This window comes from Oryzias latipes, chromosome 3 (assembly GCF_053564925.1).
Source record: "Oryzias latipes strain Hd-rR chromosome 3, Olatipes_Hd-rR_3.1".
Lineage (NCBI taxonomy): Eukaryota > Metazoa > Chordata > Actinopteri > Beloniformes > Adrianichthyidae > Oryzias > Oryzias latipes.
The window spans coordinates 21533309-21557365 of record NC_136239.1 but is presented as its reverse complement, the minus strand read 5'-3'; the positions used below and the strand labels follow the sequence as shown (position 1 = coordinate 21557365).

The following is a 24057-nucleotide window of genomic DNA, read 5'->3' as shown; positions in this document are numbered from 1 at the left end:
AAGAGACGAGCATGAGTCAGTAACCGAGTCTGCAAAAGGTGTGGGAGCAGAGGAAGTGTTAACAACATCACAAGTAGGAGCAAGTCAAGTTACCACGTCAGGAAGCAAGAAAGGGCCTGAGAGTAGGATGATGGTAGGAGCCCGAGACGTGATGGGACACATACATCTTGATCATTTAATCATGTGAAGCGAGTGAAGGGACTTGTTCATCCTCTTAATGCTGTCCACGCTGAGCTGGAATGTGTTACCTCTCCTCTTTGCGTGGCTGCCTTTTATTACCAGCCTGTAATGAGTAGCCCCCCTGTGTGAAAAGTCAACAAGTAGGGAGTTCAAGGATGATAAGCTACAGCATGTGTGACTCTGTCCAACACTTGTTGCCTTTAACTCTCACTCAACACCAAGAAAAACTTAGGATTACCATTTAAAAAAAACTAGATTTCTACTAATTTTATCAGATAATGCCATCTTGTGTCTTTTTGACAGAAATGTTAAACTTTTTACAAGTTTCTGCTTTGTTCTAATCCAGTCTGACAAATTAGTAATGTGTCATATTTGTATCAGTTGATTGAATCAATGCATGATGCACCACAGCCAAGGGGACCTCCACTTGGTGCCCCCAGAAACTTTTAGGGAGTTGAGAGAAGTCCTGATTGAAGACATCCTCACCTACAAGTTACAGCAAAAAAGAAGAAAAAACGCACCACCTGCTCTGCGTGATTTCTATAAAATATGACCAAAAAAGGAGCGGGGGGGGGGGGTCCACCAAAATGAGACGTTTCTCTGTAGAAAGTTTGGGATGTTGGAAAAGAGTCCGTCAAATATCACATATTACTCATGTTACTTAGTACATTTGGGGCTTCACTTGACAGCACAGCGCTTCGTCACTGCATAACAATCAGATGGCTGAGTGTTGGCAGTGCAAGTGATGGAATTTTACTGAAAACAGATTTCGCCTTTGAACTTCAAGATATTCCTGATCCAGAGAGTGTCACACCTGCCTTTCCACGCAGCTGTCGGTGTAAGTACGCCTCTTGAGGACGGGGATTAAATTTACCAATTTTTCATTTACATTTTTTTTTGGGAGGGAAATTCTGTGCCGGAGGGGTCAAACAAAAGTATTACGCAGCACTCCCTGCAGATTTGTCAATGTAAGTATGTATGAGAGGCAAACAACTCAACATTAGAGAAAGGGGTGGGGGAGTTGTTTTTTTTTTTTTTTTTTTTTTCTTTCTTTTGCGCAGCAACAAGTTCCTCTGGAAGTTGACATGCACACGCATGGTAGCCATGGATGTTTTTTTTTTCCCTGTGCCGCACTGTCCGCGTTCGAGAGCCACCTTCATGACAAGTTAGTGTGTGCGTAATCGGCCTGTGGCCCCCGCGCCAAGTAGGGAGTTTACGGTCTATAACGCAAACGCCCGAACGTGTCAGAAGTTTTATGTCCGTCACTGTGGATTTAAAAGATTTGAAGCAGCAACGGGGGAACAGTCAGAAGCTTCAACCCCTCCATAAACTTGTGCAGCAGTCCTTTGAATCACGTAAGACCCCTAATGGCGTTGTCCCGGCGAGGGTGTTACGTATATCTGCACGAGCTTTTCTGACATCCACAGCTTGTTGTTGTTTGTCTCAACTGAAGAGCCACCAAGGTGTTGCCTAAGAGAGTTTAAGCACGCCGATATTGCAAAGGGTTATTAGATTCATAAGTCAGCGAAGTGGTGGGCGATCTACTGTGCACAGCAGAAGTTCTCATATGATGACTTCAAACAAGACACATTACCTACCAGCATCTGTTGGAGTGAGTGGATATTAAGACACTTCTGTCTCCAGGACAGCATATGGGGGGGAAAATGGTAAGTAGCGATGAAAACTCGCAGCAGATCAGCAATGATTACAAGTAAAAGAGTCGTGCTCGCTGTTTAGTCTGGCAACGCATCGCTGGAAGGGTTGGACTCCTACTTGACAAACTCGAGAGCCGCGTCTGCTGAGGCTGGTGTTGACAAAGCTTGTGTGAGAGGGGAAAAAAATAATTAAACAACAGATTGTGTGGCATTTCTCTGCTCAGGATATGTCGTTTCATTGAGAGGGGTAAGGACATATTACACTGTGTCTGCGCGCAATGTGTGGCTGTATTGGAGGGCTGCGTGCTCGCATGTTTTATGCATGTATGTTATGATGATTTCTGTTTTATTATTATTATTTTTATTTTTATTTTTTTGCTTAAGCGCGTTGGTCACATTTTAGAATATAAGCCAATTACCCGTGACACTTGTCAAAAGCATGACAGCTCGGAGGAAGAACGGTGCGGAGTAGCAGCAGTTTGAATCTCCAGGCTTTCAAGCGAGCGTGCACTGCTGAACCGGCGTTTGTCGTTTTATCTGGAAGGAAATATCCGACCAATATTTGATCAAATATTAACAGGACAGCTTTGGCACGGGGTGGAAAACACACGTGACAATGGGAAGCAGTAATTCGAGGGGGGGGGGGGGGGGGGGTAAGACTCAAACAAAAGTAGAGACAGTGTCTTGGCCCCTCATAGTTCACCCTGGCTGTGTTATGCTTTCAGCACGTTGGACAGAGGCACAGGAGTCGTGCATGGACTAAAACGCCGCGTGGACGCCAACTCTCTCTCTTTTCCCAGCCCCCCCCCCCTTTTTTTGCCAAAACCTGGGATTGTTTTTCCAACTTTTGGTAAGCTTATTGTGACAGAGCCTTGGTCTTTCAACGGGAAATCAAACGGGATTTTAGAGAGGTGAAAGAAAAGGCGCAAAAAAAGAGAGGAGGGGAGAAAAGGAAAAGGCGCTTAAAAATAACTCGTTCTCCAAAGCATTTTTTTCTGAAATCCCTTTTTTTGTTCTAAAAAGCACAGAGAAAGTTGAAATGTTAGGGCGTCTGGTCTTTTGCACACCACATTCTCAGTACCTATAAGCCCCCCCACACTGCGTTAAACTTTGGGACATGCAAGTCTTGGTCGCGGAGATCTAACCACGCACATAGTGGTTGTCAGCCCCCTTATAAAGGTAAGAAAACAATTCATTGTTTTCCTGTCATTTCTGTCATTCTTTCGTCTTTACCCGCTTCTGAACTACAAGCACTGCGTTGTAATTGGGACCCGAAATTGCTCCAAAATTAGACCCGATCCAGGTGACAGATAAGCCTTTCAAATACTTATTTTTCATGTAAATGAAGTGTGGTGCCTGGACATTTAACGGAAAAGAGAAGCAGGGGAGAAGAAGAAGAAAACGAAGAAGAAGAAGGGGGAGAAAAAGCCCACATGCGTTTGTGTCGCTCGTTTGGAACGTGGATGCGTTTTCTCGGGGAGAAAAGGAGAGCTTTCGGACGCGTTTGTAGAGTTTCCGAACACCGCCTGCTGCATTATAATTTGCGTAATCGTTGCGTTGCGCCTAATCATGCCACCAATATGGGACTTCAGGACGCTGCAGTAATGATTCCAGCACCAAATGGATTGAGAGGGATGCAGATGCATGCAAATTTCCATCCATTCATCCATCCATCCATCCATCCATCCATCCATCCATTTATCCATCCACCATCTATCTATCTATCTATCTATCTATCTATCTATCTATCTATCTATCTATCTATCTATCTATCTATCTATCTATCTATCTATCTATCTATCTATCTATCTATCTATCTATCTATCTATCTATCTATCTATCGTTTTTATTTCTCTTGTTTTATTTTGTTTTGATGTCTAACCCTCCGGATTTTGTTATCGACCAAAAATAACCCTACTCTTTTTACCCCCACCCCGCCCCGCGCGCCTCCGCTACCCCCCACCCCCCTCCCGTCATCGCCATCAAATCACTTGTGTTTTTACTACGACCGCTCTACGGTTTCATTCATAAGGTGCTATTCACTTCACCTGCTACCCTGCCCCCCTCTTTTTTTTTTTTTTTTTTTTTTTACTGTGTGTGTCTGTGTGTGTGTCCGTACACAGCCGACCTGCCTGATCGGAACCGCCTATAGTGAGCACTAATGATATTTTCTTTTACATTCCTTATTAGAATAGATGTTTTTTTATTATTATTTTTTTTGTTTGTTTCGTTTGCGATGCGAGCTTCTTTGATAGTTCACACATTTCTCTACATTATTCCAGTGGGGGAAATTACAATAAAGATGGGCGTGGTCAAACGCATCCACTGACAGATGTTATGGCTGAATGGGGAGAGATAAGACGGCTTGATATGCAACTGTTCAGGAACCAAGGGCTTTTTTTTCCTCCTCCTCTTCTGTTTTTTCTTCTCTTTAAAGTGATCGCACTCATTTCTCCTCATCGCTCCCCTCTTCCTCTAAATAAAAAAGACAATTTTTTTGGCGTTTTAGGATTGTAGCAGAGCTTAAAAAAAATAAACAAACAAATGCATAAAAACACAGCCAAAGAAATAGTCTTTAAATCGCTTCTCCATCCTCAGCTCCACCCCAATCCCCCAACCCTGCGGTCAAAGATTTAAGATTTCTGATCCAAGATGCCAGGCAAAGTAACGGCCAGAGAACCCCCCACCCCCACCGAACCCACCGCCCACTCACAGTCCCGTTTTTAATCAAGGCACCTCATGCAGGCTGCGCGCTCCAAATCAACACAGCGCGTCCAGTAAATTCCTAATTGCATTAGGATTATGGGACTTTTCCGCCGGCGTTTTCGCTCACTTTTTACCGCGCGCGCGGATCGCTTTCTGCATATTACAGTTCAGCCTATTACTCCTCTGTGATGAGACGCAACCCCCCCCCACCCCCCCACCCCCCATAGATCCGCAGCTGATGAGGCTGCCCGACATTCATAAAATGCTCAATTAATGAAGGCTGCGTCGCCCGCAGAATGCCTACATGTTTGCGGCATTTTAATGAAATTCTTCTTTATTTATGAATTAAAACATCATTAATCAAACGAAACGAAAACGGTTTCATCTGAAAAAAAGTACAAATAGAAATGTAAAATCAATTCTTGGCCTTTCATTCACTAAGATATTTTTATTACATAGTCTGTGTCGGATTTTTTTCGTGATGGTAAATCAAACATTTTTTTATCAGCAGAATAGCTATTTTCTGGCCATGTAGCAGTATTTTTAATATTTTTTTTCTCCTACTGAGACATGGGATTATGGTGTGGGCGTGGGCGTGTTGGGTGGAGGAGGAGGGATGAGCGGAGGCGGGTTAGGAGGGGTCTGTGGGGTGGCACGACACACTTTGTATGTATGAAGGTTTTTTTATAGCACTTTTCTGCAATGTACGTCAGCGGATCAGTCCATAAATGGGGCTGTGTGCGCTTGTGTGCGGGCGTGCGCTCCGGTGCGCGCGCCCCTGGGTGCGTGCGTCTCCGCGTGTGTTATCTTTACCGAGAATCTCCCCTCTCTCTCTCTGTGCCTGTCTCTTTCTGCCTCCCTCTCCCAGCTCTGCAGAGTTGAGGTGGGCGTCAATAACAAACCTGATGGTAGGTTTCACTGCACAATAAAACAATCTTTTGTCGGTAGGCCTTTTAATTACACGGAAAATAAAGGGGTAGGGCGCAGAAATAAAACGATGATATTCCGGGATTAAACTGTTTATTATGTCATTTATATTTTTCTTACATTTGTTTAAATTCCCACAATAATTGCCTTTTTTGCGTCGTTTTTATTCCGTTTGACATCATTGAACTCCGATGGTTATTATTTTTGAGGGGTGTGTGTGTGCTTTTTCCGTTCTTAGAAAAGTCGTAACGCGCTCATCCAGAACCTTTTCATTCATAAATGCTGCCGTTTTCTTTAAGGCGAAAATTTATTCTCATACGTGTAAAAGAACTATTGGTTGTTTTTGGTGGAAATCTCTGCGCGCAACAAAGCGAACATCACGACGTGTTTGGTGGGGTGGTGATGCTGGGGAAGGAGGGAAGGAATGAAGGAAGGAAGGGGAGAATAAAAGGGAAGTTAATCATCTTCACCAGTTTGGAAGGCTACCTCGCCCTCCGCCGCGGTCGCTGCTGCCACTGCTTTAGTCACCACGCCATCATCTTCATCACCGACACCCTTCATCCAATTAACAAGCTTGTTTCAGCAAGTTCTGGCAGGATGCGACGCTGTCAAGCTCATTCCGAGCCTTTAATTATCAGCTCTTCGTCACTCCGTGGCGTGATTGTGCTTTTGCATCAAGGAAGCCCACTATGAGTTATTAACATACACGGTAGATGGAGTTAAGGCGCGTCCACTGCGGGACGACGGAGTGTGTGGTATAATCCGTGCGCAAAGCAGCAACTTCTGGAAACAATAACGCGCGGTTGTTTACCTCCCGAGTCTTGAACGCACAGAAAAAAAAGTGAATGGCATCTGTTTCTAACTTAAAACTGACGAAAAGGGGAGGGGGGGACGTAACATTTGGTTCTCTTCAAGCTCATTTAATGCAGTTTGAACCTCTTGAACAACAGCACGTTGCAGCATTGACTGTTTCCAGGCAAATCTTGGTGTGTGTTCATTCAGCAAATTGATGCGGAGGAAAGAGGACAGACAGACAGACAGACAGACAGACAGACAGACAGACAGACAGACAGACAGACAGACAGACAGACAGACAGACAGACAGACAGAGACCATGCGTCTCGCTGGAGTGATTTGCAGTCCTCACCACCACAGAAGTGATGTATCAGCTACATAGGGGTGTGGATGGAGGCCTGTATAAACCAGACTTGTCAGACCAGTGTGCCGTGGCTCTCTCATGATTACATTAAAGGTTATTGTCATCACAGGAGGGATGGCATTAAGTCCTGCGCTCCCAGACTTGTCTCCACTCTCCTCTCCACTTCTTTGACGTCATCCCAGCCTCAAACAACGCGTTTCCTTGGCTGTTTGCTCCTTGAGCAGGAATGCAATTCCACTTTGATCAAAAAATACCCATCCTCTTCTCTTTTTATCCGCAAGTCAAAATGACATTTCACAAAATGTCATTTCGGCCGTGTTACGCTTCTTCTCCTCTCGCGCGCACGACGAGGCGCACTTTGGCGCGCCAGGTGGAGGGGTTTGGTGCTGAAGGTTCTCACTGGTCTCCAGCACCGGTTGCGGCACAAACAAGCTCGGGAAACAAGGAATGTGTCCGGATGAAACGGGATGTTTGTCATGAACTGCCGAAAAAAGTCACTTCAGAAGGGTTTGGTCCAGCAAAGAGGGGCCCCTCTCGATACATTTAACCCATTTGACAATGTCAGTTCCAATCATGCTGGATCACTTGTCTTGACGCATCTGCTTTTAATTGAGCTGCATTTGTAGAAAGGAGTGGGGCCGTGATGTTGGTTTTTTGGCTCTCCTAATGAGATTTATTTATGAATTAGTTGTTCGGTACAGCCCCTCCTGAGCAGAGCCCATTTTTCCTTCTTATTCTCTTTGGAGTCATGTCGCTCAGTGATTGCTGATGCAACTTTTTGTCATCCAGAGTTTGCCCTCGCCTCCTGTGAGCCTTCAGGGAGGGCTATATCTATCTTGGCACATCCCCGGGTGTGTTGGAGGTGGGAGTGACTCATTAAGCAGGTGTGAGCATCCACTTCTATACTGCTGCACGCCAAACAAGCACACAGGGAAGAGCCATGATGGCAATATTACTAACGCATCACAATAAATCTTTGCACTGGATCCTTGCCAAGACGCAAGGATAATGAGCTGCTGTTCCTCCATTATGCTCGCTCTCGTATTCATCAGAGGTAGACTTTCCCAACATCCATTACCAATAGAACGATTGAGAGCTCTTTATTTGAATCCAGATTCATAAAAGAGGTGAATTAATCCCAGTTTGTTCTCGATTATGTGTGAGGGTGGACCAAAGAGGACAGTCATGATCTGCAGCTTCAGAAGTTACCCAGATCAGCTGTCACTTGGTGATAGCACCATCACTGCACTGCAGAAGCATTTGCAAAGAAGTCATGCACCTGCAACGTGAGGAACAATTTGCAGGGGGGGAAGCAAAAATTGCACCAGAATTGAGAAAAAATGACGCATCGGGCAGCTCAAGATTGGGCTTTCATTAGTAAGATGGAATCCATGTTGCTCATATCTAATCTCCTCATATAGTCATCTAAGAGAAATGTTTATTTTTGAAACACCCCGAACATCCAATTTTACATAAACAGGACATTTTTAAATGGCACGCAGTGTTATCACGACTTTGGTGGAGACGCGCTTGTTACGCAAAACCTCAAAAAAGAAAAAAAAGAGAGGGGTGGAAAAGCCTACTCTGGAGGAGGCTGAGCAGAAAATACGGAAGAGGAGAGGCTTCAATCGTTTGTTCTGTTTTGTAGATGCGGACAAACAAAGGGGGAGTAATGCACCTTAAAATCGCACTAATAGTTTCGCCTCTGGGCTGTTAGTTCGGTTACGACCAGTCAGCCGGCGGCAGGTCACATGTTGCCGCGTCATTGTGTAGTAAAGTTACTGTAGTTGCAAAGAGGATCCTCATTTCGACTCCAGAGGTCTCCCATCCCGCGGTGCTGCTGCTGCGTTTTTACGTGCGACAACTTCAGTTTGAGACGATTTTCAAAGGGAACGCGCAGCCATGGGAATGCATTACCTCAGCTATGCAATTTCCACCATCAATAATTTAATTTATTTGCTCCAAAGCTGAAGAGATATCCCGAAGCTTTTTACCGAGAGAGTTGCAGGGAGAGGAGAAATACCGCTAAAGTCAAATTTTACTCAGGGAGTTGTCCAAAACATCCCAGATGACTACACTATCCTCTTGAATGGTCTGTTTTACCGACTGGGCAGTAAAAGGTACGTGTGTGCTCGTTTTCGGTAACTTTGCTATTGTTTGAGGCTTTTTTGAGGGGGAAACAGATGATGTGTGCGTGTGTGTTTGCGTTTGTGTGTGTGTGTGGTGGGTCTAAAAGTGGCTCGATCAAGTCCAGGTCTCCTGCGCACCTACAGCGCCGCAGCCCGACAGGGGATCTGTGTAACTTTATCCCCCCGTTCATTAATAAAAAACGCTGTTATTATGTTGATTGGGTTTCCAGTGGGGAGCACAAGCTCCGGAGATATAATCTCATGAAGGGATAGAACGGAAAAAAAAGCAAACTGTTATAAAGCGGTGTTTTGGGTCAATATAGTCAAGTTTTAACTTAATTTCTTAGAAATTGGCTGATGGAAAGGACATCCTTTGGGATTTTAGCGCACTCACGTACATCATAGTCTTCGAAAGTTCTACATTATTGTTTGAGAAGCAATGACAAACACTTTGATGGACATATATTGGAACTTTATTGGACGCTAGAGACAACGCTGTCAACGCTGTGACCTACAGTACATTCGTGTTGAATGACTGTACAGCAAATCAGCAGAGGAAAGAAAGTGGCGAAACAGTCTCAAAGTTGCAGCAGAAAAGGAGTTTTACACTTTGAACGTAATTGTACCAAGTTCCATCTATCCTTACGCACTATCTTCCCTTTACGCACACAATTTTACGCACAACAAAACTATCTATCTATCTATCTATCTATCTATCTATCTATCTATCTATCTATCTATCTATCTATCTATCTATCTATCTATCTATCTATCTATCTATCTATCTATCTATCTATCTATCTATCTATCTATCTATCTATCTATCTATCTATCTGCTTTTGCACAGGGAGGTAAAGGAAAACACTTATTATTTCACGGTCTCAGACACCACCTAGTGTTCAATTTAGGGAATTGCCAGTTCAGAACTGCAGGCCTGCTTCTCTTATCTTCATTTTTAAGGTTAGAAACCACTTTTAGATGACTTCCTAAAGCTCCCACCCAGGCACTTGGTTGCACCTCAACCCAAACTGGACTGATCGTGTACTTCCACTGTGATCGCACACTGCCGCACACAGGACAAGGCAGGAGGCGAGCCGCTCATTTGGGTAGCATAAATCACTCAGCAGGTATTTGAATGCTGGGTTCTCTATGGCAGGAACCAGGGGTTGGCCTGGAGGCCAAGGTATAATCTATAGAGATGCTCATCTATTACTAAACGTGCTCGGAAAATTGAAAACAGACCAGGAGGAAGCAAACTTCCACATGTGTCAGCCATTACTGCAGACAGCTCAATTGAGTCTAAATTGCCTTTCATGTATTGCATTGTGGCACAACAATGTGATGCCAAGGTAGAGTTTTGTTTTTAAGAACATTTTCTTCTATTTTCCCAGCAAAAGCGAGCGTTTAGGCTGTGGGGCTTGTCGTGTTGAGCATGACAAAACTTGCTGCTGGGTAAATAGCTCTGACCTCCACACTTTTAGAAGAATCAAAGAAAGATACCCATAATGGAGAAGCTGCTGTGGAAAAGAGTCCATGCTGCACGTGTGCTTCTATTCAAATACATAGGGGGACATTTCGTTCTTTCATCTCTGCTGATAGAATTGTGTTCATATTCCTTTGTGGGAAGATAATCTCACTCACACTAAAGTCAAAAAGTGTCGAGACACGCAGAGGAACTCTACACATTGTGTATGAACACTGGCCTTGCTAGTTCATTCATGCTTTAGAGAAACTTTTCAGTAACTGTCAGAGGAGGCATTTATCACTTTAATCCCCATGCGGCACAAAAGAATAAATGTGAGAGGGAGTTACTTTACCTTGTCACACATCTGTGTTCTCTCAGCGATGAAACAGGTGGTTGTCTATAGACGGCAAAGTGGTCAAACATTAGGGTTTTCATGTTCAGATTGTATTTTTAGGAAGGATTTCTTTTGTTGGATCTTTCATTCCTCCACACCGTTATGTTATCAGATCAAAACTCAAAGTGTCTCAGTACAGTACCCTGAGGTCTCTGTTTGAAGTGAGGGGGATCCGTTTTTTTTAACTCACCAACTTCTCACATTACTCATCTAGAAGCATCAGCAAGCAGATTTGACTCTTCTTTCCTGATGAAATATTCATGCTCATTATGTAAACAGACAAACCCATCTCTTTATTGGCTGCGGACTCCCGTGAAAACGTTCCTGCACTGGATGGATGAAACAGGAGCAAACCAAACATTTGTCACATTTAGCCTGGGTGCAGATATAAGCCAGAGATTCTCTGCCGGTCCCACAGCAATTAAATGATTCATTGGCTTTATCGCATTTTAACAGGATGTTGATTGAGAGCATAAGCCATATTGATTGTCCTGATGGAAACAGGAAATCACAGAGATAGAAATAAAATCATCTGTTGTTCCCGGTGTGAGGATACCCAGGGGAATGGCATGCAATTGCGCACTGTTGAGTGGCATTACCCCCCCTCAGCAACCTCCCCTCCCTCGCCTTCTCCATCCTCTCCCCTATGGAGACCTGGAAGAGACGTCATCGGAGGTTGTTATGCTGTGAAATGACGCTGGCACTCTCCCCACCCCCTGCTACTGCAATATTACCCCTGTGGTCTGTTACAGAAGATGCAGCACTCTTCGTCTGCACCATTTCCAGCATGAAGTTTGACGCCTAACAGTAATCAGGCCTCTGCCGTCATTTCCCTCTCGTGGAAGTGGAACCATTTGAGCTCGATGCTGATAATAATTATATCAGCCTAAATGCTTCCTACACATAAAGCTCACGACTGGCCTCAATCCCGTAAACCGACATGCTTTTCCATGCTGGGAAGCTCTACAGAAACCTTCTTGTTATTGGAGACAGAATAATGTTAATTCATAAACTGGATTTGGAACAACTTCCAATATGAGGTCTTCATTCTTGGATTTTTCCTGAATCGGTATATTTGTTGGATGAAAGGAGAAAAAGAAAATACCCCCCCCCCCCCCCCCCCAAAGTTAACACACATATAAGCCAGCCCCTCCCCATCCAGCACACACTCCGGAGGAGCACGTCACAGAGCTCGGGGGATGAGTGCCTCATTAAGAAGAAGGATGTGATATTCTGAATAGAGACTGTGAGACTCCTAGCACGTCTATTTATAGACGAGATATCTCTATGGCACTCACCGTGGTGTCGGTTAATTGCAGCCACAGCCCCAGATACCAATTAAGAATGAAACAAATGCTTTTAAGGTGGGGTTTTGCTCCTCCCTGTTGTAAAGGTTTTTCGTGTCCATCCTGAGCGAAGGCAGGAGTATGTTTGCTCGCTTCCTTTTCCTGCGTCAGCTTGGGACATGCGGAGTGCAGTCAAAGCCACGGCCAGGCTATTTTTAAATGAGCAAGATCTAGATTTTTGTTTTTGTTTTCTGAGTGTGTATGTGTGTGTTTGCCGCTATGAAGCCTTTAGCTGTTGGATGTTCACCAATTCATTGATTTGCTGTGAATCTTAGAGCAACTAAGAGGTAAGGGATGAGCATGTGCTCAGTCAATTCATTGATTTAGGATAAATGTTCAGCATTTCTGCAACATATGGCTCCCTTGTGGATTTTTTTTTCCCTTCTTTTTTTTCTTTTGCTTATCTTGTAAGCTGCCGGGAAGATGACACATCTCTGGTTCCTCATGACATCCTGCTCATTCATCCTGCAGTGCTTTCAGCGTCCACCTGCCAAAAACCAAACAGAGTCCCTCATAAAACAAACCCATTCACAAACATGGGGTTTTGGTGTCATACCTGTCTTGCAACACCGACCAGTTTACCGTTTAAATAAATAAAAACCACAGCTCCAGTGTTTGCCAGAGCTGACACGAACACATCAGCCAGGCTGTGGAGGTGCTGCACACGGGTGGAGGTTCCTGAGCTGTTGATGGTGGGGATTTTGCTTGCGGGGCTTTCAAACGATTACGAGCCCATCTGTTTTGTCGTTTCACAGTTGACCCTGACGTGGTGAGCGCTCTAAATACATCCATCTGTCAGTTGTGGTTTTAATCGGGTGTAAAAACAATTAATGTATCAACCAGATGACGTCTAATAACCGGAAACCACTACTTATGTGCCGAATTTTAAAGCCTTTTTCAAAGCTGGTTAGCAGCTTCATAGCAGCACATACCTGCACACACTGGAGTTTACTCAGCAGTTCATGAATAATATAAGTGTACGGCGCTTTCAGCATCAATTTGTGTAATATTATCTTTGGTAAAAGCAGCCTCTCTAATGCTCAGCTCTCAGTTGCTGCCAACAAATAGAAATCAAAGCCAGACCTCGCACAGAGTCCAGTTTGCAAACAAGCTGAAAACACTGACGACACAGTGCCAGTATGATTTCAATAGAAGCTTGTTTTGATTACTGCAAAGCTTCAGGCTTTCTTTTTGGCATGCACTCAAAGAGTGAAGAAGAAAGTAGGATCTGTGGGTGTGAAGAAGAGGAGAGGAGCTGGCTTTGTTGAAAATGCTCTTTAACTGACCGACTCTCCCCACTTTGTCTGTTTTTCTCTTCCCCTTCCAGTTCCACCAGGTTAGAAGAGTGATGACCATCCTGTTCCTTACTATGGTTATTTCATACTTCAGTTGCATGAGAGCTGCGCCCCTGAGAGATGCCCCGGGCATGCGGGGCCATCGGACGGAAGGCTACCTGGGCGCCGCTGCGACGGCCGTTCGAGGCCACGGGACTCTGCAGAGCGGCGGCGGGCCGGGCCAGCACGGGGAACTCCCCTCACTCACAGACACATTTGAGCAAGTGATAGAAGAGCTGCTGGAGGTGGAGGGAGAGGCGGCGCAGCTGGGACAGGGGGCGGATAAGAGCCAGGCAGGTGGGGGCCCATCGCCTGTGGTCGCCGCAGAGACCAAGGATGTCGACCTGTACAATTCGCGGGTGATGATCAGCAACCAAGTGCCTTTGGAGCCGCCGTTGCTCTTTCTCCTGGAGGAATACAAAAACTATCTGGATGCCGCTAACATGTCCATGAGGGTGCGGCGGCACTCTGATCCATCGAGGCGGGGAGAGCTCAGTGTGTGTGACAGTATTAGCCAGTGGGTGACGGCTGTGGATAAAAAGACGGCAATAGACATGTCTGGGCAGACGGTTACCGTCATGGAAAAGGTCCCTGTCCCCAATGGCCAACTGAAGCAATACTTTTATGAGACCAAATGCAACCCCATGGGGTACACAAAGGAGGGCTGCAGAGGAATAGACAAGCGGCATTATAACTCCCAATGCAGGACAACCCAGTCCTACGTGCGAGCACTCACCATGGATAGCAAACGGAAGATTGGTTGGCGGTTTATAAGGATAGACACTTCCTGTGTATGCACATTGACCATTAAAAGAGGGAGATAGTGTATAAAATGTATAGATTTTATTGCAGAGTTTAAAAAAGAATAAAGAGAAAATATCTATTTGTATATATACTTAACAGGGTAAATTATTCCGTGAAAAATTTTATGAACTGCATGTAAAAAAGATGGTTTATACAGTAAAAGTGATACTACAGTCTATTTATTGAACATATTCATGACCTTGTAAACAATTAAAAAAAATCTGATGAGTCTTTTTGCGCCCAGTTTAAATTACTATATCACTTGACTCAAGACATTGTGATTTGTTTACATTGCCAAGAATTAGAAAATGAAGGGAGAAGATTAAAAAAAAAAAACAAAGGCAAAGAATGAAGGAATGAGAGAGGACGGTTCCATCTTCAAAAGCTTGCATGCTGCTTCAATTGTGAATTGAGAAATATCCACTTAAAAAAAAGGATATGATGCTGACCAGAAAAAGAATAAAAAAAGAAGAATTCAGTTTACATATTCAGCAGAAAACAGTTTCCTCTCGAGTAATTTATCTGTTTACTGTTCTAAACTTCTCAAGGTAATGTTGGAATTACTTACTATGTCAAGGTGCTGTTGTCAAAGCTTTGCTGTTTATTTTTTTATCCCCACAAGAGGAAAATATATATTTAAAAAAAGTATATATATATATATATATATATATATATGAGACATGTTTCTGGGTTAATATTATTCATTTTGTATGTTGTGAAGTTGTTTGCAATATTAAACTGAAATATTTCAAGAAATAAAAATGACTATAGGCAACTGAAAACCAAAACCAATGTCGCTAAAGTTTTAACAGTACATTTCCAGGATTTCCGCATAGACTAACTTACCAATTGAAAAGCAGAGCAAGCACTCATTGCACACATGCATGCCCACAAGCTGCCATTTTTGATGCATACGTTTGAAAAAAATCCAGCTCTGTTAGCGCTTAGCTCTTTTTTGTTGTCGTTTTTTTTAGTCTGCGAGCAAACACATGAAGAAAGTGAACACAATTGCGGGTAAGTGGGATTTGGCTGTTGGCTTTAAGCAGGAATGTGCAATAAGAAAACATGTGGTTGGTGGTTCTCATAAAAAAAAGTTTCCCATTAGCACACAAGTAGAACACAGCATCAGTGCTTTGATCTCCTCTTTTTTATTATCTTGACTCAGGTGCTCAGCGATTTACTTAATTTGCCCTTCAGCTGCGCATGAGATATTTTACAATTGCATGAACTTAAGATCACAACACATGTACCTACATATTCAAGTGTAGACAAGTTCCAGTAGGCTTGAATACACAAAAGGCATGACTCAGATTGACAGTGATGGATTCTGCCACCCATATTTTTGTGTACAATAAAGATATACAGCTGGTATTTCAGGATGACTACAAGCTAATCCCATTTTTAAACTTTCCTTTTCCTTTGACAAAACACTCACTGTGATCCAGCACAAAAGCGATTCTTGGCATCTTGATTAAAAGAGAGCAGCCGCTCTGTCAGTTTTTTTCCTCTGGCAGACGAGAAATCCCCGTTTACCAAGTATCAGCACCTTAGTTTAAAGCCACAGTGGGATAAACTAAATCACGTTGATCTCTGTATGACCAATTTAAAAAAAACTTTAAAATGCAGTTTTAAAAATGAATAGAAATCAGAAATTATCCTGAAGTATTTGATTTTACTTCTTCCTCAAACACATGGAGGTAAGTCAGGCATTTGATGGATCAAGGGCACACTGTTACAACATGGACCTTGGAGAGAAGGCTATCCAATAGAGAAGAGCAGAACTGAAGATTTTTGGTCGAGTCCAAAGAAAACCAATCAATTTAAGTGATAATTCTGAAGAAAAGAAGTCGGCGTGCTCATGAAGGAATTCCACAACATTTGTCATGTTCGTGCAGAAACACATCCTCAAGGACAAGAAGCAACAGTTTTTGGATTCTTTGTTGGTAAGGTAGACGGAGTTCTTCATTTGTGCTCAGTAGATGCCTTGGGCATTTTTGTTTAACAATGTACCAGCAAGCGGAAACTGACATGTATTAATTACACCCCATAAAGACAGGAAGGAAATCGTGCTTTATCAAGCCAGGTTCAAGCTCAGGTTTGCACAAAACAGTAAAAAAAAAATCAGTTTTCTAGCATCATGCATCATAAATAACTCTATTGTAAGATTGTATAGATTAAATACAGCTAAGATAGTAATGGAAATAAAAAGAATAAATCATTACTGCTACTACACCAGCTAAAGTTAGGTGAAAAGTGAACGATTTCAGCCCATAAAGGCCTGTAAAGCAGTACCTCACAGCTGATTAATGTCAAGAATGGAAGCAGTGCTGGAGGTTACCACTGGGGGGCAGTAGAGGGACATCAGGTCTCAGAATTTCACTGGCCGGTCTTCCTGCTCTGCCATTTACCCACCAAGCTTTGCTGTGCAGATGGACCTAACTCTTTAAATAAACGTTTCAGTCAGATTCACAGTTTATTCTGCACATATTTTATTATAAGAAATACATTTAGATTTGCAGCAATTGATTGTACTGATAAGAAGGGAGTGACTTTAAAACAAGAAGAAAGTAAACAAATAGCTCTCACCAAGAAAGTAAAGCAAATAGCTCTCAGCCATGGGTAATCCGGTACGTCTGTCTGTATATTAAATGTTATGTGGATTTTAAGTGGTCAATTGAACAAATTATGATATTTAAAACAAAATAATTAATCTACATATCATTTTATTTTAATCGATTAAAAGAAATTGATTTATGTCTGATATCGAGTGTGGTCAATCTGTTTTACGAGGTTCCTTTAACGCATCATGGCACTGGCATCTAGCCTAGCCTAGCTAACCTGGCTAATCTGATTTATCGTCTCAGTTAAGCGCAGGAAACGTGGGTCAGGATTACCAGTTTTAGTTATCCTAACTCGCTTTTTGTTGCTGTGTAGATTAAAGGTGCAATTTATTTATTACATCGAGAATGGCATCACTGGGGGAGCCTGTGCGACTGGAAAGGGGTAACGTTAATTGGCTAACTGGCTTTATTGTGAAACGAGATGGACACACCTAGCTTACATACATAGCATTGCTTGGTTAAAACAAATGGTGTTTTTCATGTTTTATTTGGATAACGTCTCGTTTAAAGTATGCTTTGGACCACAAGTGTTTTTATGTCGTCGAGTTACATTAACTATTGCTTAAGCGTTGTATTTGGTTTGCTCTTTTTAGCTAACAACAGAGATTGGCCAGCGCTCTCATTTGACTTCGGCGTCCTAATGTTGTATTTCATTTCTCTGACTTTTTGTTCGTTTTTAGAAAATAAAGATAAAATTAAGTAAAAACTGTCGATATTTTAGTTTTCATTGTGATCAAATCTAAAACATTTTAAAATTGGGTTTGAACGTGCCCATAAGTACTACTAATGTCGTCCTGAAATCACCTCGTTATTAACGTCGTTAAATGAAAAATATAGTTTTAAATAAAAATGGTTAGCAAGTAAGAATGACTTATCTAGTTGGCTTTAAGTAAACTTAGGCAAACGTTTATATTTTGTTGCAACTCTACTTTTGCCTTAATAATAAATACTAGCTTTAAATTGTTTCAAGAACATAAGGACAGAGTTAAACTGATACGTTTTTAACCAGTTATCAGTTCTATATTATTTACTAGTCTTTATGCATAATTTTATTTTTAATTGCTAACTTTGACAGATATCAGCATAAAAAAGTACGGTAACCGAGTTACAGGTACAGGTATTTGCAGTTCTGTTTTGATTGAGGGACCATATTTAATTTTTATAAATTAGAGGTTGGTTTCTTTTTTTTCCCTCCTTTTATTTATTTATTTATTATCAATATTTTTTATATATTTTTTACCATCAGTCTTTGTGGCTGTTAAGGAGTGGCTTTTGTAAAAATGGAAACCACTGTGTGGGTATCTTGTGTGATAGATCGTAGCTGATTAAAGTGGAGTTCCTGATTTGGACAGTAATAGGAGAAATAAAAACTATTGTTGTTGAGACTTGAAATCTGTGAACGTGCTGTACATGTTGTTCCTTGTAGATATCAACCGAGCCATTGAACTTCTGGATAAGCTTCAAAGGACAGGGGAGGTTCCTCCTCAGAAGCTGCAGGCTCTGCAAAGGGTCTTGCAAAGTGAATTCTGCAATGCTGTCAGAGAAGTGAGACATTGCCATCACTTGTCTTTTTTTCTCCCCTATTATCAAGATTTTTTTGTTCATTTTATGTATTTCATGTATGCTTAGGTATATGAGCATGTGTACGAAACTGTGGACATCAACAGCAGTCCTGAGGTCAGAGCCAACGCCACAGCTAAGGTTTAATCTCTCTTTCTTTTATTTAGGTTCACTATGTTTCCTTAAAGAAGATGTGTTTGAACGGTTGGTATTGTGTCTTGAGGACTAAATAACACTTTCCTATTTGCAGGCTACAGTGGCAGCTTTTGCAGCAAGTGAGGGACACTCGCATCCGCGCGTGGTGGAGCTGCCCAAAACAGAAGAGGGTCTGGGCTTTAACATAATGGGTGGCAAGGAGCAAAATTCTCCAATTTACATTTCCCGGATTATCCCAGGAGGCATTGCTGATCGACATGGAGGTCTCAAAAGAGGCGACCAGCTGCTCTCTGTCAATGGCGTGGTAGGTTCATATTAAAGAAGTCCAACTGTGGTTCTAGAATAACACTAAAAAGGTTTGTTTGTATTATTCTGTGCAGCAACTTAGAGAACAATCTAAAACTATCAAAAACCTTAATTTAGTGGCCTATGCACAGGTTTAGGTATTTATAATATAATCTAGTGGATCATTACTTTATTTAACCGAATTAAAATCCATTGAGAACAATATATCTTTTTCACAGCTGACCAGCAGCAAACATTAAAAGTAGTTAAAACAGAGAAAAAGGACAATAAAAGTCCAGTTTTCAAATAAAATGTAAAAAAGTGTGTTCATAAAACAGGTGTTAAGGGTAAAATTGATACAAATCAGAACAGTGACAAATTGGAAACATTAGAAACATAAACTAGCATAACAAATTAGACACAGTTTATATTTAAAGCAAATATTAACAACCAAGCCATGATAATCTTTTTACACATCAAAGTAGACCATTTTGAATAAATAGCTTTGTGAATCTGCAGTTGTGTTTTTCACCTCTGAAAGTACTGACCTAGTGTTGCTTTATCTTTTCTCTACATTTCTATGACAGTAATTATCTAAAAATCATGAACCTTTTTTGTGCCTATTAGCTTTTAAAGTCTCTGTTGGAGCCATTTGTCTGAGTTTAGGTTATTTACTAGATTTCGTGCATGCATGCGCCTGTCATTCCTTGGCCATGCAGCTGATCTGGCTTCCTATTGGTTAGGTGCATTTTGGGAGCTGCCGTGTCTTTTATTGGCATTTGCTTTTTGGATTTTGAACTTGGGAAGCACGGCAGCACATTAATCTTAGACCGTGTTTAGAACATGTTATTGTCATAGTTAAGACGTGTTCATGCGCTTGAAAAGTATTTTTTGTGGTTTGTACTTTATATTTTTATTGTTCAGTAAGGTGCAAGAAAATAAATTACATAAAAGGAAGAACAACTTTTTTTTATGAAGCACGCATTAAGACAGTTCCAGCTCCCCAAGATATCCGAATGTAACTGCAATGGCAACAACAGTCTCAATGTTAATACGGCAAATGCACCTTTATTTTTATTTCCTGAATTAATTGAATGCTGTATTTTCTTTCTCTAGAGTGTGGAAGGTGAACATCATGAGAAAGCAGTGGAACTCCTCAAAGCAGCTCAGGGCACAGTGAAGCTGGTAGTAAGGTACACCCCCAAAGTCCTAGAGGAAATGGAGTCACGCTTTGAGAAAATGAGGTCAGCCAGGCGCCGACAACAGAACAACTATCCCCAGTAGAATTTTCTTCTCATCATAGTGATGCCCACCTCCTGGGTCTCTGCTCCTCAAGCCTTCACATCTGTTCTGGTCTTTTCCATATATCTCTGCCCTTGTTGGAACCCACAAAAAAGACGATCCCAGCTGTAGTTCCCACTTGCATATGCATCACAGATTTGGATTCTAACCTCCTTTGTAGCATTTTTTTAGTGTGTGTGTGTATATATATATATATATATATATATATATATATATATATATATATATATATATATATATATATATATATATATATATATATATATATATATATATATATATATATATATATATATATATATTTTTGCCACCATTACTGTACCAGACACTAAAACTCTAGATAAACACAAAAATGATTGTCCGTTTGAGTCACAACATGTGCATTATTTTTTAATCTAAAACATTTGAATGCAACTTAATTACTTTTGAGGAAAACTAAATGTCTGATGTGACTCGTTTCACAGCTAAGGTTGGTAATTTGTTCCTTCACAGCCACTACCAAGTGCCTCAGGGCAAACACATTCATCCTATGTACTGTGTCAGCTAATCTTGTTTGCTTTTAATGGTTTAAGGTGAAGCAGTGGTGACTAAATCCTCAGAGTGATTAATTACTGCGTGCTTAACATCTATAAATCTCAAAAATCCTTTTTATTTGAAATGAATATGTCTTGACGGTTTGTAAAACCCATTTAATATACCAGCTTCAGAAAGAGCAAGTTTTTTTAATTGTCACTTCGGAGGGATGCCCAGAAAAGAGGCTTTGGAGGAGCAGGCAAAAGGTTTAATAGGCTAATTAAATAGATCAGATTCTCAGTAAATTAGAGTGCAGTCATTTCAACACAAAAGAAATGAGGGTTTGAGGTTTTCTTCCTCTCTCTGGGCTTAACTCGTTTTTTAGGATCTCGCTTTGCAGTGAAAAGCTTGGCAGTGACTGTAAGTGATCTAATAGGGTCATAGCAGCTCGTAAATTTAAACCGGTAGCTCCACAGAGATTTGCTACTGGGATTTTAGCAGAGAGAGAACGCCATGATGGAGTCGACGTTCAACGAGGGTACACTGGTTTCCTTGTCATGACATACATTTGCATGAAGAAGTTTACATACACTCATTGAGGGAGTGGTGGTACTTTAATGTCATAATAGTAATTACAGTCCAGCAGCTTCCAGTTTGTTCCAAACCTGTACATGTGTTTATCATGGTGGTGGGAGATGCTCTTAATTTGTAATCCTTTTTTCTTTTACCTTTCCGACTCTCCTTGCTGCATTTTTCAGTCTGCACAGGTTAATGTCACCATTAGCTGAAGACATTTTGTGGTAATTGAGACTAAAACAACATTGCAAGGACCAATTGGATTTAGGGAACCCACAGAGGATGAAGCCACTCATCCTGGACAGTGATGACTGTATGTAAACTTTTGAAGGACTGTAAATCTGAAATGTACTTCTTACTTTGTGCTACATTTTGGGGGGGTTTAGTTCTTAAGGAAAACTGTATGAAATCTCACTTTGATAATTCCTCACATTTTGTTTTCATGCAAAAGTAGGCCACAGTCGTGCGTAATGTTAATCCTCACCTCTTTGTCTGATGAATAAAGTGACACTTTTTTTTATTGCTTCTACATTTAGTAATGCGACAAATTTTGCTGTTATTTTTTCACCCTGGTATCTCATTTGTGTGTTTTCAGAACAGCAGTGTGTCTTGAATTTTTCTTTCTTGTAACTCTCGATCAATAAATTATTTGAGTAAATAAAAGACAACATGGGTGCTAACACAAGATGTCAATACATGTATTTAAATAAACAATTGCTTTTCTGATGTTGTGCTCAAAGCTACACATATCCCTAAATTTAAGGCAATAATCTTACATTTCCTGATCAAAGTTTTAACCTGATATTTTATTTTTGTCCTTCCTGACACTATGAATTTTATTAAAAACATAATTACAGTTTCCTTCTTGAATCAGATTTGCTATGTCCCAACTTCCAAGCTTCTGTAGATCCATCACTGCACTCTGATAGTGTTTGCAGGTTTCTGCATCCTGTCACAACGGAGTGAATTATCAAATGTGATAAACACTTCTTTTCTCATCAAGCAAGTCTTTAAGTCGTGGTTTACTTTGAGATACTGTAGTAACAAGACATACAAATTTACAAAGATAAGTAAAGGTTTTTCTTTTCTTGACTGTCAGTTGAATAGAGGTGGAAACAAAGTTCTTGTCGTATTTAGTGTTTGTATGTGATTTTTTTTTTCACCCCAATTTTACTTTTATTTGAAATAAGTCTTGAAAGATGTGTTAGCTATGTATTTGTCGAACAAACTCCCTTAGGAAAGGAAGGGTGGAGCAACTTTTATTTCTGCTTTCTATTTTGCAACTTCTTTTTTCAGTAAAGGGGGATTTACCGTTTAGTCAAATTAAGTTTGTGCTGAACGATAAATTGTGTAGGTGTTTTATTTATGTGTGGCATAAGTTGCCAGACTTAAAGTGATGTCTTAAATTTGAAGGTACTGTAATTAGTTTAGTCAGTCACTTCATTTAATAAATGATCTCAAAGGGACATCACCAGGTACCAACATTTTTATCAGCAGAAAGTTGGTTAAAAAGAATTTTTGTGTGTATTTGTATGTTTACATCTGTTAATTAGTCGTCATGTAAGAACACGTCAGGGTCTGCTGATACCTTGAATGTCAGATGCATCAGCAGAATTTATTTTTTCAAATGTGGATTGTGTTCATTTAAGTGGAATTGTGTAGAACTTCAGTTAGGAGAGAATCCCAATGCGACCTGGAGTACATTGTCCACTTCTCGCTCTTGCAATTCTCCTTGTGAAAAACAAAAACTAAGGCATTATGTGACAAATTCTAAAGCAAAATGCACAACAAATATGTAAACTGATGATCTATGCAAAGTCATTCAAAATGTAATCTGCATTTGTGCTAAACTTCTGAATTTTGTCTACAAAAATGGATGGTTTTAACACAGCTAAAACCTCTTTAAATGACATGTTAAAGAGCATTTTGTGGCCACCGTGTTCAGATTTGTGAGAACAGCTGATCTAAACATTTTTGTATAAATAACATTCTCATAATAGCGCTCTTGTAATGTAGTTATTGTCTGAAGGCTTTTAGAATCACAGGCAGCAGTAGATTGCTCAGTCTACCGGCTGAGTTTACATTGAATGCAGTGGGAATCCGCTCCACATAAGAGTCTGAATGTATAGTATGACCCTTTTTATTGTCTTTAATTCAAAAATACACTACTCTTCCAGTCCTGGCGTGCATATATGTATAGTAATTCACTCAAACATGTTACCAGACTTATAATGAAGTTAGTTTCCACTGAATGTCACTTGTCCGATTTGGAAAGCACTCCAGCTTTTTACCTGGATCTTTGTCTATATGTCAAAATGGCCAATAGAATATTTTTTATAATGGTTTTCTTTTGATATTTTCTGCAACTTTTCTAAGTGTATCTTTCCTTCTTAAAACCTGATACCAGATTGTTCCACGTAGAGTAAATACCAGGTCCATGTTGGTTCATCCTGGCTTTAAAGCGGCCTGAATGACTGTGTACCATCACTTTTCTGAGCTGAGCTATGGACTAAACAACCACTTCTTTACTGGACCAAGAACAATTTGTCCAATTTTTTTATATATGTGTTTCAAGATGTTATAGTCATTGCTTGTTTGAAATGTTGCCTGTAGATTGTGATATGTTTTGTTCTTTATTGTCTTAATTGACTGTGTTACATTGATATGGAATGTAAAATATTGTAACCTAGATCCTAATAATTGAATAGAGGCTTAATAAATCTTGCTTATAGATGTGAATTTGGAAAATGTGTTGACATATATATGTATATGTTTTATTAACAGAAACAGAAATTAACAGTTGCTTTAAACTGTTGATGTCAGAGAAGCAGCCTTATCAGGAAAGCATTTTATTATTATTTAATCCAGATTTTGGTGCATTTTATTTTGCACACCACAACAATTTTAAGTGTGAGGCAAATACACAGTTTAGAATTCAACCTAAT

General features: G+C 40.9%; 2 protein-coding genes across 11 annotated transcripts; both read left to right on the top strand.

Moving 5' to 3' along the window:
- Positions 1-901: 901 nt before the first annotated feature.
- On the top strand, positions 902-14439 carry bdnf (brain-derived neurotrophic factor). 9 transcript variants are annotated; one of them, XM_078944403.1, is made up of 2 exons: positions 902-1018; positions 13289-14439. In XM_078944403.1, exon 2 carries the CDS (start codon positions 13310-13312, stop codon positions 14117-14119), a length of 810 nt encoding a protein of 269 aa, XP_078800529.1. In that variant the 5' UTR covers positions 902-1018; positions 13289-13309; the 3' UTR covers positions 14120-14439. The 9 variants fall into 9 exon arrangements, with proteins under 9 accessions (XP_078800529.1, XP_078800530.1, XP_020569060.1 ...); XM_078944404.1 differs by lacking the exon at positions 902-1018 and adding an exon at positions 1130-1148; XM_020713401.3 differs by lacking the exon at positions 902-1018 and adding an exon at positions 1694-1847.
- Positions 14440-16728: 2289 nt separating this feature from the next.
- Positions 16729-23851, top strand: lin7c (lin-7 homolog C (C. elegans)). 2 transcript variants are annotated; one of them, XM_004067041.5, is made up of 5 exons: positions 16729-17102; positions 18147-18265; positions 18350-18421; positions 18531-18740; positions 19838-23851. In XM_004067041.5, the coding sequence occupies exons 1-5, from the start codon at positions 17066-17068 to the stop codon at positions 20003-20005; spliced, it is 606 nt and encodes a 201-aa protein (XP_004067089.1). In that variant the 5' UTR covers positions 16729-17065; the 3' UTR covers positions 20006-23851. The 2 variants fall into 2 exon arrangements, with proteins under 2 accessions (XP_004067089.1, XP_020569055.1); XM_020713396.3 differs by having other exon boundaries at positions 16898-17102; positions 18350-18397.
- Positions 23852-24057: the final 206 nt, after the last annotated feature.